We start from the raw sequence: 20,818 nt of genomic DNA, 5'->3' as shown, positions 1-20,818 counted from the left end.
TATTCTATTTATAGTATATAGAGTCGAGTCATACACAGTTACTATGTTATATTATTTTATTGATGGATAAACAATTTTGATAGAAATATTAATAGATTAAACCATTGATTATCGGCATGGTGCAAGGTCTGTGTATAAGGACAAATCTCAAATGAAAGTTAAATATTTCAAACCTCAATCACGAACGACGCAAATACGTCAACTAAATAATCGTTATTATTACTTCTACTAAAATAATCAAACTCCTCAAACAGTAACAAAAAGAAAAATAAAACTCATCAAACATGTTGAAGAGTGACAATTCAATTCAATTCTATATTTCTATTCATGCTTGTCAAAGTATAAAAACTAAAAGTAAACTAATATATAAATATATGCATGCATGCATAATTTCAAGACTCAAATTCAGGACTGAAAGGAATGCCAGTGGCAGGCAACCAAGTGCTAGCTTGAAGCCAATTTTCAGCAGTGAATTTAGCAGCCTCATCCTTACTAATAACACCTTTACTCCATTTTGCCCTAGCTTGAGTATTAGCACCAGGTCCAGTGTTACCAAACTCAGCAAAGTAACAATGTGCAGTGTTTGTTTCATTAGGAGCCCAAACAGAATACCCATCAGGTTGAATAAAATCACCTATAACATTATTAATAAATATTGCCCTAGAAAATGACCTCCATGGCCTTGCCAAATAAGTCTTCACCGTCAACCTATCAGGTAAAAGTTCAACATCTGGCATGATCGAGCAATTTTGAAGGACTATTCCAGTTAGGGCATTCTTTTGCTTTGTTCCGTCTGCCACCACAACGTTGCTATGGCCTGGACTCGGCTTCCTCACAATTATTTTGGAGTTTTGGATTAAGGTAGTTGAATGCCCAAAGATGAAATCAATGGTTCCAGAGATCTCACAATTGCGGTAGAACTGGCGCTGTTTGTGCGCATACAATGTGTCTTGATAACCATAAATTCCACAATCAAAGAATGCCGAACGATCACCTTCCACTTGAAGTGCCACTGATGGGCCAGCTTCATGACCCGCAGTGTTTTCAAATGTAATTGACTTCGCAATGAAATCTTTAGCAAGGTTGGCTGCAATTTTTGATCAAGATCACAAAATTCACTTCAATAAGAGATATATATTTCATATTTTGTAATTCACTATTTTGCGTTAAATGTTTAGTTGCAAGATTATTCTTTTTGTCCCTCTTCTACCCTAATTAATATGATAACTCTACTTATGATCAAAAAAAGTTTTAAATATGTGGTAGTTTTTTTTTTCTTCGGGAATTGCAAATTAAAAAGAATGAGAGTGTTGGGGGATTAGAACAATCAACTAATTTTAGTTAAGAGTTAAAATGTTGGACGCCTTGGGTTCTGACAATTAATTAATTAAGTACTAACATTGTTCGTTTAAAAAATGTCTGACAAATAAATTAAGATCATTAAAAAAAAATGAGGTTCACTTTATTTATACTTCGCGGGAAAAATAAAATCCAACAATGGAGACGAAAATGTTTTTATCTTCAATTCTCTCGCTCGTCACTAAATTTGGATAATGTTAATCATTACAGAAGAGTAGATAACGAAAGAGAAGAATGATTACGGTCCATTGATTTTAAATCCACCCACCTCATGATTTAGGTACGATTCTTGATTTTGGTGTCTCCATTCCTTCTAATGGTTATTATAATACAATAATAAGAAATATACGTATTTTTCTATAGCATAATAGTATTATAATGCAATATAATTTTTTATACTTTTTTATAGCAATAGCATATATTATTACTTTTTATAGCCATATCATATTTATTAACAAAATAAATAGTTGTGAGGATTATGACTAAAAAAAAAAGGTTGTCCATGGCTTTGCCACTGCATGCGAGTGCAAGATTTACTTCAACCCGTATATACAAATAATAATAATGTAGTTGAATAAAAGAGCATGATAATATTTAACTTACTGAAGGTGGCTGTGTTCATTGTTTTATTCACTCCTCCATTGAGACTCTTGCTTCCGGTGATAATTGTCTTCGTAGGGCCATCACCGTACAAAAGAATGTTAGTCTTGTCCTTGTCAATCGTAATGTACTCGTTGTAGATACCGGCCTTGACATAGATGATGAATCTATGTCGATTTTTCTTCGACGAGTATGAGTTAATGGCATCAGTAACGGTAGTAAATTCGCCACTACCGTCCTTAGCCACTATTGAATTGGGTTTCATTTCGGTTTTTAATAGTTTACGATTAGAAAGAGAAAACCAAGTTGGATATCTCCCATAATCCACCTCAAGAAGGTGCGGAGAGGCTTCCTCAGTGGTAATCTTCTCATTCTGGTGGTTACTCAAGGCAACCACTACGAGACAAACAAAGATTGTTGAAACAAAAACTAAGTTTCTATTCATCTTTCGTTTTTGTAATATTTTTCTTCAAGAATGTGCTTTTACCTACTATTATTGGAGAATTGGTAATCCACACTCAGGTTTGATATGATATTTATAGATTAAAAGTTTTTTTTTTTGTACCTTTCTTTTACAAGTTATACAAAAAAGGTATTCTAATTTTTATTTGGTATATGAAAAAGAAGATTTGGTTTAATTTTATCGATTCTTCTACTTTTTATTTTCTGAAAATATTTTCTACTTGTATATACGTTCATCAATCAAGCATTAACTTTTCTCAAAACAAAATCAATATGCAATTAATAGAATAATATTTATGAGCTAAATATGTTGCTCATATTAATTTTAAAAGATATTTTTTGGATCCAAATCTCCTTCTGCCTTTTCTCTTTTATATATATATATATATATATATATAGGGAATACGCCAATAGGAATATACCATTTTCGACTGGATTTTTTCTTTTCAATTTCAGGTCTTTATTTAAACTATTTTATTATTTTTATTTGAATTATCAATTAAAAAATTACTTAAATCTAATTAAAATAGAAATAATTCGCAATAATAGAAGAAACAATCTACAATAACAATCAGAATAATACCTTTTTTTAAAGAATAGGAATTATACTCGACAATATGAAAACATTTATTTTAAACTTAATTATATAAAAAATGGGGTCTTATTAACGAGTATCCGAGACACTCTTTAAACATTCCTAATAAATAAATTATTCTTTAAAAAAATTAATGACTTCAATTTTCAATACAATAAATGCACAAACTTTCATAAAATAGTATAACTTTTAATGTTTAAAGAGTGCCTCGAATATACTCCTTAACATTTCCCATAAAAATATATCGAGTTTTAGTATAATACTTTTTATCCAATTTTACACTTCACTTAATTATTTTTTCGTTCCTTACCATTAAAAGCATAAATACGGGCATGTAATGCCCGTCTTTACTATAGTTAAACATAATGAGTCAACGTAAAATCCAATAAAGAAAAAAGATAATTTTGTAAGTAGTAATCAAAATATATTATCTATCGTTATCACCCATTCCATATATATTGCCGTTGGCGATACCAAATACAATCATAGTAAAATAGTGCTATTAAAATTTAGTTCAGAGTTTAGACAAGCTTTTGGTTCTTTGGTATTATTAAAATGGTGCTAAATTACAAATATCTCAAGGAATTTGTTAACCATTCATCAAAGACCGGTGCTAGCCACACCCCAAAAAAAACAAGTTACACCTTAGAATGACTAATATACCCTTTAACTAAAATAAAAATTTCAAATTAACTAAATTTACATTAATGTAAATTGAACATAAGTAAACTTAATTTACATTAATCTAAATTGAACGTAAGTAAACTGAATTTACATTAACCTGGATTGAACATAAGTAAACTGAATTTACATTATCATAGATTGAACATAAGTAAACTTAATTTACATTAATCTAGATTGAACGTAAGTAAACTGAATACATTAACCTAGATTGAACGTAAGTAAACTAAATTTACATTAACCTAAATTGAACATACGTAAACTTGAATTTACATTAACCTACATACGTAAACTACACTAACCCCTTTTATATACATACACGTAAACTTAATTTACACTAACCTCTCACTTAAAATCAAATTGACAGACATATCTCATACCAAAACAAACAATAAACAAATAGAAATTCATCGAAAATGAAATTCATAAAATTCACTAACCTTTATGAATATAGTACAGATCAATAACAAAGATGTTGATTCAGATATTGGTTGCACATCTATGATGATTTGTGGATGAAAGGGGGTAAGGGTTCAAAATGATCATAAAAGATGAGTTTTTAAAAATTTACATGAAGAGGGCAATTTTGGTATTATTGTAAAATTTTAAATAAATTTGGGTGTAACTTGTTTTTTTTGGGGTGTGACTAGCACCAATCTTCATCAAATTAGGGATACAAATATATGCTATAAAAAAATGAATAAAAATAAAATTGACCAATTCATCCATAAATTGGGAAATTTATTAATATATATAATATCTACTTAATTATATAATTTTGGAATATATTCCTTTTTTTTGCGGTGGTCGGGGTTTAAACCCCGGACTTTGCATATATTATGTATTGTCCTTACCAACTGAGCTAGGCTCACGATGACAGAAATGTCATTAAAAAGGAGACGTTGAAGCTCTCTATGAGGGGAGTCTCAATCATATGTAAATCAAAGGTGTCCAAAGATAGATTAAAATTAAAGGAATATCTTTTAAAGGAATATATTCCTTTAAAAGATATTATACTCTCCGTAAATTGGTAAATTGATTTTATTTTGAAATTATATATTATTTTTTTTTCGCCTGATATTATATTCTCCATAAGTATACTACACATTTATGTCAAAATAAATAAATATACTACACATTTAAAGATGTTTTTAAATTTGGTTTAAATTTTTAAAATAAATATTATAAGATTATGTAATATCTATTTCTGAATTATATAATTTCAGAATTATTTTTAAAATGATATTATTCTCTCCATAAATATTTATTTTAAGATTTTTTTTTACATCTCCATAAATATACTACACATTTAAAAAAACTTATAACAAATTTAAAAAAGAGTATGTCTATTAAACTTTATCAAGTATGAAAAAATTTCAATTCACCACAAGTGAATATATCTCTTCAAAATCAATGGTAGACTTTTACCAATACTTTAGGTTAGCACGTCAAACTTATATTCTTTTTGCATGAAAACTCAGTCATCGATAACTATTTTCACACCTTCACTTGTATGAACTATTAGTCGAAAAATATTTCGCTCTTCACTTGAAATATTTGATTACTTTCCTTTGGTGGTTGAAAGCTAAAAATGTGTGTTTTTCTTTTGGTTACCATACGTGGTGACAACAATCCTTTGTTTGTCCGTGGATTGGTTGATCGGTGTTTCCTCTTTTTATTTTACCAGGATTGGTTGTTGTAACTTTATTCTGCTTCTTTAAGCACTCATTGTGTTAAATAGCTGAATTTTTTCCGTGTTAATATATCTCATTTTGCCTTGTTCAAAAAAAAAAAAAAGGATGTACGAGAAACTCATAAAGTGAAAAAAGTAATAACCAATAATCAATCACTTTGCACATTATGATCCATTTAAATATAGACGGATGAACACAAACTCCCTAATTCTACCAAATCACAAATTCAAAATGACAAAAATATGGGAAATGAAATCGTTTTTTTCTTGAAAAAATATCTAGATGGTATTAACAATGAAAAAAAAAAATGTCTATATAGCTACAATGAGATCAAATAAATCTTATATATTTAAATCGTGGTCAAGAACTCAATCACAAACTTCTATCAACAATAAAAAAAAAAAATCAAATTTTTGTAATCATTCAAGGATACTTTAATATTCAATTTTAGTTAGAAACTATATCTCAAATTCTCATAAACAATGATCAAAAAAAATTATTCGTTGTTTAAGTGATCTTTTAAGGATGTTTTAATATTAAAAAAAAAAAAATCCAAAAATTATATTACACATGATCTTAATAATGATAGAGAATAGCTCATTCTTTATTTGGAATTCTTGTGGGATGCTCCATATTAAATTATTCCAAAATTTATTAAGAATGGAGAACATATTAATGCATTAACTAAACAAATTCATTAAATTGTTTTTTTGGGGAAAATTCATTAATTAAGATTATAGTGTGTGTTTTTTTTTTTGTTAACTTTTAATAAAGTATGATCATTTGGCTACTAGAAATCTACAAAAGGGATAGAGATAAAAAATATAGAAAAAGTAATAAAGAGAGAACAAGAGAGTATGTTATTTTACATCACAAATATAATATTTACATTGCAAATGTTGTAAGTCACAAGTGTATAAAGAGTCGTTCGACTGAGTGTCATTAATAATGAATAAAGTCATTGTTAACAATTAATAAGGGACATAAAATATAAGCATGCCGATCATGAAATGCATTCAAGTCACTGTTAGCATCATTCTTTGTATGTGTTTGGTTGTGCGGTGACGAGAATTGATTTTGATATAATTGATTTTGTAGAATTGATTTTGATTAAAAGTGAGTTGAATGTAAAGTAATTTATGTTTGGATATTTTTAAATTAAAAGTGATTCATATAAAAATTGTTATTTGGATCATATATATCAAAATTGCTTTTATATACGTAAATTATCGAATAAGTCAGTCATCACCCCACTCACTATTATGTTAGAAGGTAAAACAGTTTCCACCCAACTTTAGTAACCATTTTAATTAAAAAATAAAATAAATAATCATGTTGCTATTCATTCTCGGTTTCTCCAGAACCTTCAATTGGGTTTACTATATCTCCTTCTGCAATCTAAAAACTCTTCACCCTTCCTTCCTCCTTCTCTTATTTCTCAATTTTCTTCTTCAATTCTCTTTATCCATCTCTCATACTTCATGTTCACTTTCGTTCATCAAATAAATTTCATCTTGATGATGTTTCTATAGTGGAGAAAGGAAAGGAAACATGCAACAATTGCAAGGGTACATCTCGGTGATTTGGCACATATTATTGAGCCCCAGTAAGAGTTATTGATGATAGTTGTTAAGGGTAAAAACGGAATAAAATGAATTCTGAAATTGTAACCCAACAACAAATTGAGAATCGATTTGCAAAAGTTAAGATTCCTAGCTTTTGGTAGAATCGAGTTTGGAAGGCAGAATCGATTCTTCAAGAAAAAACCAAACATATTTGCAACAGATAAGAATCACGTTTGCAGACAAAAATGCACTTTGAGGAGCTGAAACGCGTAACCAAACATATGGTTTGTAATAGTTAAAAAGCTGTTCGTCTTTAGTTGGTCATAGAACTGTTATAATCTAAAAAGTTAGAGCAGTTCATGTTAGCCAAAGGCAATAATTCAACAAGAATATAATTTGATGATGATGCTCGATTGATCTAGAATTTATCACGAATTTCAACATATGGATAAATAACAAAGTTAGAAACCACACGCAAGCCCATCTTTTCCCTTCTTAACTAGTTACAAACCCGTGCTTCGCACGGGTTGAATAACGTATTTTTTTAAAATTTAGTTTCGAAGGAGAAATCTTATAAATTACGGAAAATTGTTGTTCTTTATAAATGTGAAAATTAAAGCTGCGTAAACCAAAATTTTGCAACACAGAGCCTAAAACACTACATAAAAAATAACATAACAACTATTATAATATCTTATTCCTTAAAGTTAACCCGAACGCAAAATTTTGCCCAAGATTTAACCTAACTTCTTTGCTTAATTTTACTGTATTAACCCTATTTAATTTAATCAAAATGTTAACGTTAATTGTTAGGGAAATCAAAATAAACAAATCGCTTCTAATTTTTCTCCTTAATTTTACTATACAAATTATATTAACCCTAGATTTAATTTATGCAAAATGTCATCTCTTATTTATAAATGTTAACCCGTGACGCAATATTAACCCTAGATTTAACCTAATTTTTTCGTGTGACTTTACTATATTAACCCTAGATTTAATTTATGCAAAATGTCATCTCTTATTTCTAAATGTTAACCCGTGATGCAATATTAACCCTAGATTTAACCTATTTTTTCGCGTGACTTTACTATATTAACCCTAGATTTAATTAATGCAAAATGTCATCTCTAATTTTAACCTAATTTTTCCCTCCACACTTTTGCATTTAATGTTTATCTAAAGTAAAATAAAAGTATGTTCCCAATTATATGCTGTTTTTTTGGAAAGGAATAACTGTTAACCCGTCTAGCTATACTTAACTTAATCTCTTACTTATAAATGTTAGCCCGTCTTGCTATACTTAACCTATTTTATTTTATTTCTTAAAGTTAACTCGGACGCAAAATTTTGCCCTAGAATTAACCTAACTTCTTTGCTTAATTTTACTGTATTAACCCTATTTAATTAACCATGTTTAATTTGATCAAAATGTTAACGTTAATTGTTAGGGAAATCAAAATAAACAAATCGCTCCTAATTTTTCTCTTTAATTTTACTAAACAAATTATATTAACCCTAGATTTAATTTATGCAAAATGACATCTCTTATTTCTAAATGGTAACCCGTGACGCAATATTAACCCTAGATTTAACCTAATTTTTTCGTGTGACTTTACTATATTAACCCTAGATTTAATTTATGCAAAATGTCATCTCTTATTTCTAAATGTTAACCGATGATGCAATATTAGCCCTAGATTTAACCTAATTTTTTCGTGTGACTTTACTATATTAACCCTAGATTTAATTTATGCAAAATGTCATCTCTTATTTCTAAATGTTAACCGATGATGCAATATTAGCCATAGATTTAACCTATTTGTTCTAAAAGTACTTTTTTTAGTAAGTACTTAATTGATATTGTGTTTGAGCTAACTTCTCCTTAAAAATGTAGAGAAGTTTGAAAAATGTCGGGTCAAACGATACCTTAATCTTCCACAACAGCAATGTAGAAGCAACTGAATTTGGGAGAAAAAATTGAAAAAGTTAAAAATTGGAAAATAATTAAAAGTTATTAAAAATATAAAAATTAGAAAATAATTAAAAAAAATTGGTTAGGGGCAAAAATGGAAATTCATAGGCCATTGTTAAAAAAAATATAATATTAAAAAATAAAGAAAAGGTTCTCGGCGTAAGTTGAAAGGAGGTGTTTGTGAAATAAATTGTCGAGAAGTAGTTTTTTAAAGTAACATTCAACATCTTCTAGTCAAAGCTCATTCCATTCAATTTTATGCGTTCAAAAAAAATACTTTTTTTAGTAAGTACTTAATTGATATTGTGTTTGACCTAATTTCTCTTTAAAAATGTAGAGAAGTTTGAAAAATGTCGGGTCAAACGATACCTTAATCTCCCACAACGGCAATGTAGAAACAACTGAATTTGGGATAAAAAATTGAAAAAGTTAAAAATATAAAAATTGGAAAATAATTAAAAGTTATTAAAAATATAAAAATTAGAAAATAATTAAAAAAAATTGGTCAGGGGCAAAAATGTAAATTCATAGGCCATTGTTTAAAAAAAAAAACTCAACCAATAAGTAGATTACCAAATTGCCCCTTATAGGGGCAAAATGGTAAATTCAAGGGACATTTCTTTTCTTATTAGTATATAGATGCAATCTAAGTATAGTAAAAATCATCATCTAAGTATAGTCTTACAAATAACACTACGATTAATAAGAAAGTGGACAAGATAAAAAAGAGCTAAGGAAACTTCTTACGTATTCAATTTAGCTTTCAACCTTTCAAGTTCTAACTATTTTTTATTTTTCTTTGAGCTCTCGGTATTTAAATTTATGGTCTTTCATCCGTGTTTGTATATAAATTTTATATTTGAAGCTTGAATATATATATATATATCTATATACTGAAAAGATCAAAAGACAAAGAAAAAGATAAAAGACAAAATCGTTGTTAATTTTACAAAAAAAATAAATAACTTGGACTTTGAAAATACAAGTGTAACAATTTTACCATCATGAAAATACATATCATTACCAAACTCAACGGTACCAACAATTCCAAAACTCAATGGTGTACTAACAAATGCAAAACACAACGATCAAACAAATACAACTTGAAAAATCCAAAATATTGTGATACCAACAAAATACAACCAGCAAAATAAAGAGAAAATGTAAAACACGAAACAATAAGGGTTTAGGAAATATAAAACTAACTATGATTTTGATACTTCAATGGAAGAAAGGGGAAGGAAGAAATACAAAGAAATAAAAAAAGAGATTGGTACCAAAACATCATATAAACCTTGTCATGGTTGAAGAATTCCTTAAAAACCAATTCTGCAAAAACACGATAAAAGGATAAACATGTCCAACTTTATTTTTTTAAGAGGCTAAAAACTTGTGCTATTTTTTTTTTCCGAAGCTACACTGGTGGTTGTGAGGGGCCAAAATGACACTTCACTAATTTTTTTAATGAAATGAACAAGTAGGTTATTGTGAACTCGGATTCATTTAACTCGTATAAAATAATCAACACCTTGCACATTATGACCCATTTACATAGCTGGAAGAACACAACAGGTAACCGTAATTCTACCAAAAACAAATTCAAGACAAAGGTATGGGAAGTGAAATTGTTTTTTCTTGAAAAAAATATCTAGATGGCATTCGAAGCCTAGAACATTAGAGTCTGTGTATAGCTATAGTAGTCTGGAGCAGATACTATAATCATTTGCAAATCACAAATATAACATTATGGTCATCGAAGGCCAAAACACTAGCAAGCACAGCGTAAGTTATAAAGCTCTACAAGCCAAAAACTTGTGCCCTCCTTTGCCCACATAAATCAATCATAAGGGAAGAGAGTAACCACGGAGGTGCTTGGAGTCCACACCTGACTCACGGACAAGTCCTATGCGTCCAGTTCGTGCCACCTGAAACAAGAAAAAACATTATTAAAAAGGACATTATAGGAAGATAAGAGCAGTCGTTCACATGTGCTGCCTGGCAGGTGCAGCACCAAACTGTTGATCCAATTCAACACATGATTTGGTGGTTTAGACCTGCTCAGGATTGGTAATGTGATTGTATTTGTAGGTTCAAAAACACAATGTATATTATTTTGTCAATTAAAGGGTGTATACTGAGGCATATCACACTTGTTCTTATGGGATTTAAAAATTAAACCTTCAGACATGGTGAAGCCCACACTTAAGGTTTTCGAACAAAAATGAAGCAAAGTTTTATGGACAGCATTCTTCTAAAGTAAACAAGTGTGTTCATTCTTAATTATAATTCTAAGTGTATCCTGATGACAAACTAAAATTTAAAGTAGAATGCAGCCTTACTTGTAATGGAGACAAATTCATTTAGAGAAAGCTTTAATTACAAATATTGTTTTCACATTAATTTAACTGTTTCCTATAAGAAATGACATTTTGGCTAATTAAAAATGACTCAGTAAATGGCCATTGCTTTCCCTTTCTTTTCCTAACAAAACCCTCCATCCAATCATACCCTATGCAAAATACCATCATCAACAGAACTAGTGAATACAAAAAGGAAGCAAATGCATCCAATGTGACTCTGCAAAATATATGGAATAATGTTTTGTTTTTTGGGATATTGAACAGAGTATAGTTAAACAAGTAAACAGTCACAGCAAAATATCTACCAGATACATGGGAAAGATTAATAAAACAGACCTCACAAATGCCATATGGTTCTAACAATCTCTGCAATGCAACCATCTTGTCCAGATCTCCAGTAAGCTGACATAAGAGCATATCACTTAGTTCCAGAAACAATTTAAAAATATTAATGGATCCAAAGTCAGTACTTTGATAATTCCATTTATACTTATGGCAGAAGAATCAAATGCTTCAATGCAAACAGCTAACTACAACAAAAAAAACTTGACATCAAGTTCCCGATTTTTCTGATTATCCTAACCGCACTAAGTAAAAAAGAAGCAACCTGGATAACAATCATAACCCTGGGTGAAAGGATGAAATTTTAATGTAGACGCAATGTCAACTGTCAAGAGAAGTTTGCAAAAGTATTCTGTATAAGCCTTTTCAAAGAAAAATATCATATTATTGCCCCAATTTCATTATTAATATTAATCTTAAAGAGGAATAATATAATGAATTACAAAAATGGGGTACAGTACACCCGTCGTATAGTACCTACTTAAACCTAAAAGTATGTCTGTTGAGATGAGAAAATTAGCGATTCTATTGCTGACGGCTAACCACCACAATTAAGAAAACAGGTGTGGAATGCTGCAGACAATGGGCATAGCTGGATTTTTAACATGTAAGGATGCTGAATAAATAGCTTAGAGAGTGTTGTTATTGGGCTGCCACTATTTGTCCATACTCCAGATGTCAAGTCTTGAGCAGGGCTGTCGTGATCCACATCAACTAGAGATATAGGAATATAACGAAATCAGTCCTTATAAGACTAGGGCAGTCCTCACTAATTGAGCTAGTTTTTGCGCTTGAGTTAGGCCTAAAGTCCAAATTCAAATATAGCATCAAGACCTATCCTAGATATGTTATGGGTTAAGATCTGTTATTCCACCTGCATTTGTCCATACTACAAAGATCCACTGTTGGGCGTGGGGGTGTGCTTATATTCATGTTACTCCAATTACATTTGCCCACGTCTAGATGTCCAATCCTAGTGATGATGAGGTGTTGAGATCCTACACTGAATAGAGATATAGCTTATGTAGTGAGTATAAGGCTTTGTTGATCCTTGCCTAATAACCTTAAAAATTCGTTTTTGTAAAGAAAAAGAAAAAAACTTGGATATGCTATTCAGGTTCCAAAGGATTTCTAGGGAAGAAGTTTTGGAACTCTTTATTCTTTTTTCTCGACGGCAGCGGCAAAGGATTCACAGGGAAGAAGTTTCAGTTGAAACCAACTCGAAAGAGCAACAACTAAGACCAAAAACAGAGCCCGGAAGTTTGTATTTATCTTTCTTTTTCTTCATCCCAATGTTCAAAGACCAAAAAAAGGAAACCAATATAGAAGAAAGAAAAAAAAAGTACTAAACAAAAAAAAAACTAAAACAGAAGTACTTGCCAAAAACCAATAGCGATACAGTATCACACTTAACATATTGTGTGTGTGTGTGATACTGTATCACTGGTTGAAAAATCTATGTAGACTTTACCCTCAAGGGTTGGGTAGCTCAACTAGTTTGAGCTAAGAGATAAGGAGTTAGAGAGGTGTTCGGTTCAAGCCCAGACGAAGGAGTAAATATTAATCTAACATGTAACTGCTAACATTTTCCGTTCGAAAAAAAAAAAAAAAGACTTTACCTCAAGGGTTATTGTATGATCTGACACATCAACAGCTTTAGCCCTGAAAATGCTGGCAATATCAAGAACGTCACGTCGTGCAGCAGCATTTACGGCAATCTTTATTAGCATCAATTCTCGCTCAGCAAATGGCAAGTGGGTTATATCCCGGACCTGGAAAAGCATGAGAAGTATAAAATGGCTAGCTTTTACTAATATTAAAAATGGTCAAATGTTATTGCACTAAATGCTTGAATAAAGTTCTTAATTATAAAGTACAAAAGCAAGATAAAAATGTATGCTTGAAGAGATTTTATAGCTGCTTGGTTTGACATTCCTGAGCAAGATTAATTATGAGGTCGGCACAATCAAAAACTAGTTAGGTTTCATTAATAAGAGGTGGCAATATGTTTCAAATTTCTCTTATTAGAAAATATGCTCAAATATTGAATTATGAGTCACTAATCAATTTTGTTACTATGGGTCACCAAATCCTAATACAGGTTTCCAACACAAATGTCCTGTTGCGGCCAGGTGCATGTACAGAGAAAAAAACAGAGAATTTAATGTGGTATGACCAAGACTATGTCCATCAGCATCAACAAAGAGAAAAGTCACCATCAATGGAGATTAAAAGGATTAGCCATTCCACACTCAAATCCTAAACCCAGTACACCTAAATCCTCACTGCCACTGAGAGTTAACTACTGATTTTACAATATAATAGGATCATGCTACTGGCGATGACAGTATCAGTAATCAGCCCAGTTCGCCCTCCTGTTTCCACTCAACTCTCCTTGAAAAAGCATAGCTGGTTCATATTTGTAAACTTCTCAAATCGATTCACTTGTGGTCGGGGAAAGCCCCGTATGTTCATTTTTGTGCCTACTATGACAGTGGTGGAGATTGGCAAATGCTATGGGCTCCGCAACCAGTAATACTAAAAAATTATAGCTAAAAGCAAGCAGTTTATTTATGAGGTCTGATGCATTTATTTTAGTAGATATATTGAACCTCACGCAGCTCCACTAACTTATACAGTTGCTGCACCAACTTGCTGATTGACTCATCTGTACCCGGAACCACAGTTGTAAGCCGAGAGATTCCTTCAACTTCTGAATGTCCGACAGCTAAACTCTGGAAATAAAAGAGAGTACATTCAAGCAAATGAAAGAACAGAAAAATTAAAACAGCGAGACTTTTGTTTATGCAATTTAACACAAACATCATATTGAAAAACAACATTGAAGGACCAAACCTGAATGTTATAGCCCCTTCTAGCAAAGACTCCTGTAACAATGTTTAGAACTCCGGGAGCATCATTCACAAGCATAGACAAGGTGTGGGATCGAATTCCGCTAGTCTGAAGGCATTATCCCAACAATTAGAAAATTACATGCAAATCCATTAAAGTTACACGCTGATGTACGAGCATCAGCTGGATTTTTGGCTCTTGAGGAGCATAAAATATTTCTAATTAGCATTAAAACTTCACAGATGTCTGCCAAAATTTGGTCCCAAGTCTTTTATCATGTGATTTTCAGAAAAGCAAAATCATGTTAGCTCAACTTGAGTAAATTTAAATACAAGAAAATAATGACAAAGATATCATAAATTGGAGCGCTTGTTTAACAAGAAGTAGTGATTGCACAAAGCAAAACCTTGTAAGTGAAATAAAAAGCTTCAGCAGTAAAAGACTGTCAAGATATTAGCAACAAAAAAAAAACAACTTAAGAACTGTGTTGAACACGCTTTATTTATAGCATGTGGTACAAACATCCAAAATAATGTTTACTCCACATGATGCGATTTCACACCAAAAATTAATGTTTGGTGGCTTCGAGCCAAAATTGACTTTGAGCCAAACACGCTTTTAATCAATTCTCAAATGCTAACCCAAACACACGCTTAAAAGAATAACCCTCCTAATCTACGAGAAGTTCAACCAGAATGGGAAAAGAAACATAATGAACGAGCTAGCATTTATAAATCTCACAGAAGGGCATTGGATGCAGGCTTTATTGTATGCTCCCATAAGAATACAAGGATATGGAACCTTGATGCCCAGATAAGAAATGTTCAACACGTCGTCAGCTAATTAATCTTATTGGAAGTATTTTTCATGGCTAGAAATAATATGAAATGTTTTAAAACTGCGGCAATCAACAATTTCACATTAAAATGACCAACAATGAGCATGGTGCACAAGGCTCCTGTCGTGGTAAATAATAATTATACAACTTGACAATAAATTCAAATGCATAGCCAAAAAAAATCAAATAGAAATGTCATTTGTATTTAATATATAAAAGAACTCTACACTCTAAAAAGGGAACATCAAGAAAAAGAACACAGCAAGAACCTGCATATGAGGATTACAATGCATTACAACAAAACATAAAAAGGAGACATTTAAGGATCTTACATCTTCATCATTGAGAAAACCCCATTGAGCATCAAGTACTTGATTGACTGTAAAACTGTCTGAAGGCTCTATAGGATAAACATCTCCCTTCACACCAGCAAACATTTCAAAAGAAAAGAGAAGGTCAGAGACTAGTCGGAATGTACTATTTACTAATGACCAAATAAATAGTGTACATAATGGACGGAAAATATAGAGCATGCTGATCATGCAATGCATTCAAGTCGCCGTTAGCATCATTCAATGTTTTAGTTAAAAATTTGTTCGTCTTTAGTTGGTCATAGAAGTGTTATAATTTAAAAACTTAGAGCAGTTCATGTTTGCCAAAGACAATAAAGATTCAAGAAGAATATGATTTGATGATGCTCGATTGACCTAGAATATATCACTGAATTTCTACCACAACCTTACAAGTGGCAAGAATCAAATAATTGCTACGGAATGTGGTACTAAAGGGAAGCTGTAGACAGAGAATGAAAAACAATATATGGGTAAATAACAAGGTTAAAACCACACACAATCCACAGTCAATATGAGCGATCTGAAGGCCTCAAAGAAAAACAATTGAGGGAGATAAAATACTCTCTCGAATAAGGGGAAAAAGAAGACACGTCAAGAAATACTACAAAATTGAAAATGTAGAAAGGCTGCACAGCCAGCAAAGGTGCGTGTTAGAAATCACAACTCAGCTTAAAATGACAATTAGCAGAATACCAAAAGAAAGACAAAAAACTTAAAGAAAAAGGTTGCATTCAAAAAGGCAAGATTGCTGTTACTCAGATGCACAAAAGAATTGCATAAACTGCAAACTACTATAAAACTTCAGCCTTTGCATGTATACCATAATCTTTCAAACAAATTACCAAACACATTCTAAAGTAGGAGGTATAAAGGATGATCAATTATAAAGGTGATTCGTTGAAATATCAACAGTCTTTGAGGTCTGTATAAGCGTTGAAACCATTCTTCAAAACACCCCTAGTTGTAATTTACTTCACAAACCTATGCATGTTTGCGACTTTAAAATCTAACATTTTTAATAGGAATTGCCAATTATTTATTTCAAATAAATGTATTTCATATTTGAAGTGTTTCAAAATACATGTTAAATTAAAGAAATGCTAGAATCGTAGAGTATGTAAGATCATACCCCCACAGGCGTATCCGTTTTGTCAACAGGATTCACGTTTTTCGCTCCAACAAGAGCATTAATAGCTGTTTTTCCCTCAAGATCTGGATACGAAGCAGCTGAATACCGCCAAAATGGAGCAGATGCACCCATCTTTTCCCTTCTTAATGCAATCTAAGTATAGTTACATCATCAGATTATAACGAATTAGTAAAATATGCAGAGTCTTACAAATAACACTGCAATGAATGAGAAAGTGGACAAGATAAAAGAGTTATGGAAATTTCTTAGGTACTCAGTTGAGCTTTCGAACCTTTCCGGTTCTAGCTATTTCTTTAATTCCAAACTTGCCGAAATTTCTCTGGACTGCAACCATCTTCCCTGGGTCTCCAGTAACCTGTAACATGCACAGAATGACTCGCCTGAAATTACCACGTGATTGTATCACCAAATTGCAAAATGGTGATGATGATGTTTGGATAATTGTTAGATAGAAAGAAAAACAATCAAAACATGAAACAAAACACATGAGCAGATATGGATGAATATACACCCGACTCGTATCAGCACATTTGCTATTCCCAATGTAATTTAAGGACAAGAAATCATGAATAAAAGGATATCATAAAAACAGCCAATCTAGCAACAATACAGTCAAACTCCTAGCTCAGTAGTTAAAATCTTAACGATACAATTTTTATATATGCGATGAAAGGATGACCGCATTAACACGTGTAGAATCTTCCCAAGATGAGTCATTCAAAAGGCACTGTACCACACTCTAGTAATGCAATATACTCCTCCAATATCAATAATTACCTTAACAAACAACAATGATAATTTTCCCCTTCTCCAAATGTCACTCAATTTGATCGATTGTGAAGCCCAATCACAACCACAAAAATAAAGACCCAACAGCTAGATCCCAAAACTTTGATGATGGTAACATAATGACTTTGGATCCTATTCATACATATCTAGATTCTAAAAATAAATTTTTACACCGATATTAGAATCTCAATGAGCAAAAATTCGCAACTTTCTATACCCGCACATAACTTACTACCACACATAAGTTGTTGGCTTTTGCAAAACAAACAGGCAAAAGAGATTGATGAGTATGATAGTATTCAACTCATGGAAGCAGTTACATGAAATGTTTACAGAGCATACCTTTCAATTACAATTAGTTTTATTTTACAGGTTGCATAATGCATACAAATGAAAAAGATGCACCAAAACACGATGATTAACTACTAAAAAAACATCCAAACAAATATGAGCAGCAATGACCTCAATCGTCACGGAATGTTCCGAGATGTCTACGATCTTGGCTCTGAAGGTGTCGACCAACCACTTAATCTGTGTATTCCCAACAAAACAAAATAAAACAAATTAATAAATCTACACTCCTAAATCCTAGCAAACAATTACAATATATGCATGTAAGTGCGTACCTCAGCACGGTTTTGGGGATCTGCATGAACTTTCACGAGCATCAATTCACGTTCTACTTGAGGTTCACGTGAAAGATCTTCTACCTAGTCCAAAAATCACACATCAAACATAAACCCTAAAAATCTATTTAATTTTTTTTCTTTTCAATATTTGAACTTTATCCTACAAAAAATATTATAAGTGTGAAAGTGTAACCACCTTCAAAACATTGACAAGCTTCTGAAGCTGTTCAACAACTTGACGTAAAACCCTATCAGTACCAGAAACAACAATGGTGAAAAGAGCCCTATCTTGATTCAAACCAACAGCTAATGACTCAATGTTGTATCCTCTTCTTGCGAACACTCCAGCTATTCGGTTAATCATTCCACTCTCATCACCAACGAACACCGAAATCGTGTGTCTCCGAACTCTGCAGCATTATCAATAATCAATCAATTAATTAATCACAAATCAGAATATTAGTATAATTGATTAGAGAATACTTACTTTGATCGAGAAGGTGAAGGAGGAGGAGGAGGGCCGTTGGAGGAGACGGTGGTGTCACCGGAAGTAGCAGCGGCGGAGAGGATGAGGTTGTTGTTGCGGCGGGAGGTGGAAGGTGGGAAGAAGAGAGTGGTTGAGTTAGGTTGAGATGGAAATGAAGATGGAGAATGAGAATGAGTGAATTTGAAGGTTTGAATTGGTGTTAGTGTGGTCGCCATGATTATGATGAAATGGAGAAGAAGCAGATTGAAATGAAGTGACAGTATAGTGGCGCTGTGGCGGAACTTACAGTATTTGTATCACTGGCTGCACCTACTTAATTTTTTATTTTTTTTTATGAAATGTATTTGCTCTCGACGAATGAGTATTTTTAAATCTCTTGTTTTTTGTTTTTTATTTATGGTGACAAGGGGTTTGTTCTCGGAAACTTTGTTTTGATTGTCGTTAACCAATGTTCTGAGAGTACTAGTTAAGAAAAATCTACAGTGATAAGTTTGCATTAAATTTAATAATTTTTTAACTTTTTCAAACGTCAAATCTATCATTTTTTATCATTTTTCAATACAACATTTCTAAATTTATCCTCTTAATCAATACCCTAAGAGCACTCTTTAGCATTTCCCTTTAATTTATTGCAATGTCTTTAACTAATTTGATTTGAGTTACTCTAAAATCAATATTTTTAACTTTGTATTTACGGCAGTGGTGTGATCTTCAACATGCGCCCCAACATATCCCTCTGGCTTAAGCCCTTTAGATCTATCACGTGACTAACAAATTGACCATGCAACAAGTTTTTTTATTATGGTTGGGCTATTTCCTAAACGAGTGACTTTAAAAATCAAGCCAATGTTAATATGAATACACCAATAGTTAATACGAATGATAGTAAAAATACTATTCTTTTATAGGTTTTTTCTCTCAATGTATGTAAAATAAGGATAGCACTTGGGTGACATATGGTTGGGTGGTATTGATGGTCAATTATAATGTGACAAGTGGTTTTTTCTTCTCTCTTTCATAAGCATTATGACGTTGTGATCGACCAATGTCACCCAACTCTATGTCACCAAGTACTATTCATAAAATAATCAAATAAATAATTTAGGGTTAATTAAATTTTTGGTCCCTATAAATATCTGCAGTTTTGTTTTTAGTCCCTATAAAAATAAATCACATTTTTTAGTCCCTACAAAATTTTATGCTAGTGTTTTTAGTCCCTGTTAAATTAAAATTTGTTTTAATTATGTTTAAACTTCTAAATTTTTGAAAGATTTTTTACATACATGTTCATAATATCGTAAGACACTCTTTTATAAAAAATTTTAGTTTTTTAACTTTGTATAATATTCTAAGTAAGTATTTGAAAAATATGTTTACAGATTTAAAAGTTTAATCACAATTAAGCAAATTTTAATTTTACAAGTACTAAAAGTATGTGTTGGTCCCTATTAAATTGAAATTTGTTTAATTATACTTAAACTTTTATATTTTTAAATGATTTTTAACAAACATGTTAAGAACATTATAATCATCTCTTTTATAAAAAATTAGAATTTTTTAACATGTAATGAATTAAATATAATTTTTTTAAAACGCCAAAACTTCAAGATAAAACTAACGAAAATTTGAACCTAAAAATAAAATTTTGAGCTAATTTATTGTGGCGGAACCTTTTATAGTGTTTTAAACAATATGTAAAAAATCATTAAAAAATTTAAATTTTAAATATAATTAAACAAATTTTAATTTAACAGGGACTAAAATCACTAACAGAAAATTTTGTAATATTTATAGGGATCAAAAACTTAATTAACCCAATAACTTATTGTTAGACTATATGACAGAGTTCATTTGTGCTTTTTTCTACCCTGTTTTCTCATGACACATGTCTAGGAATCGATAGAATAGGGAGTACAATTTTTGTCACACCCATATATTCCTCTCATTCTTGCACTTGCACCTAACAAACAATAATACTAAAATAGCATGTGCAAGTGCCAAGTAGTATAAATATTATATTTTATGCCAGAAAGAGATGTGACTCATGTGACTGAGTAAATACAAATAGATCCACTCATTATTACTA

General features: G+C 31.2%; 2 protein-coding genes across 2 annotated transcripts; both read right to left on the bottom strand.

The window, feature by feature from the left end:
* Nucleotides 1-392: 392 nt before the first annotated feature.
* Nucleotides 393-2,404, bottom strand: LOC11415886 (pectinesterase). The gene is made up of 2 exons (XM_003629898.1): nt 1,963-2,404; nt 393-1,087 (listed from the first exon to the last, which is right to left on the bottom strand). The coding sequence occupies exons 1-2, from the start codon at nt 2,402-2,404 to the stop codon at nt 393-395; spliced, it is 1,137 nt and encodes a 378-aa protein (XP_003629946.1).
* Nucleotides 2,405-10,483: 8,079 nt separating this feature from the next.
* LOC11426593 (acetolactate synthase small subunit 2, chloroplastic) lies at nt 10,484-19,056 on the bottom strand. The gene is made up of 12 exons (XM_003629897.4): nt 18,733-19,056; nt 18,442-18,655; nt 18,243-18,326; nt 18,079-18,147; nt 17,099-17,182; nt 16,807-16,959; nt 15,657-15,743; nt 14,490-14,594; nt 14,246-14,368; nt 13,253-13,405; nt 11,628-11,693; nt 10,484-10,856 (listed from the first exon to the last, which is right to left on the bottom strand). Exons 1-12 carry the CDS (start codon nt 18,945-18,947, stop codon nt 10,773-10,775), a joined length of 1,437 nt encoding a protein of 478 aa, XP_003629945.1. The 5' UTR covers nt 18,948-19,056; the 3' UTR covers nt 10,484-10,772.
* Between the last annotated feature and the right edge of the window lie 1,762 nt (nt 19,057-20,818).

The sequence above is a fragment of the Medicago truncatula genome, chromosome 8 (assembly GCF_003473485.1).
Source record: "Medicago truncatula cultivar Jemalong A17 chromosome 8, MtrunA17r5.0-ANR, whole genome shotgun sequence".
In the NCBI taxonomy this organism is placed as follows: domain Eukaryota; kingdom Viridiplantae; phylum Streptophyta; class Magnoliopsida; order Fabales; family Fabaceae; genus Medicago; species Medicago truncatula.
Note: the sequence above shows the minus strand (reverse complement) of the source record. Positions and strands in the feature narration are given on the sequence as shown.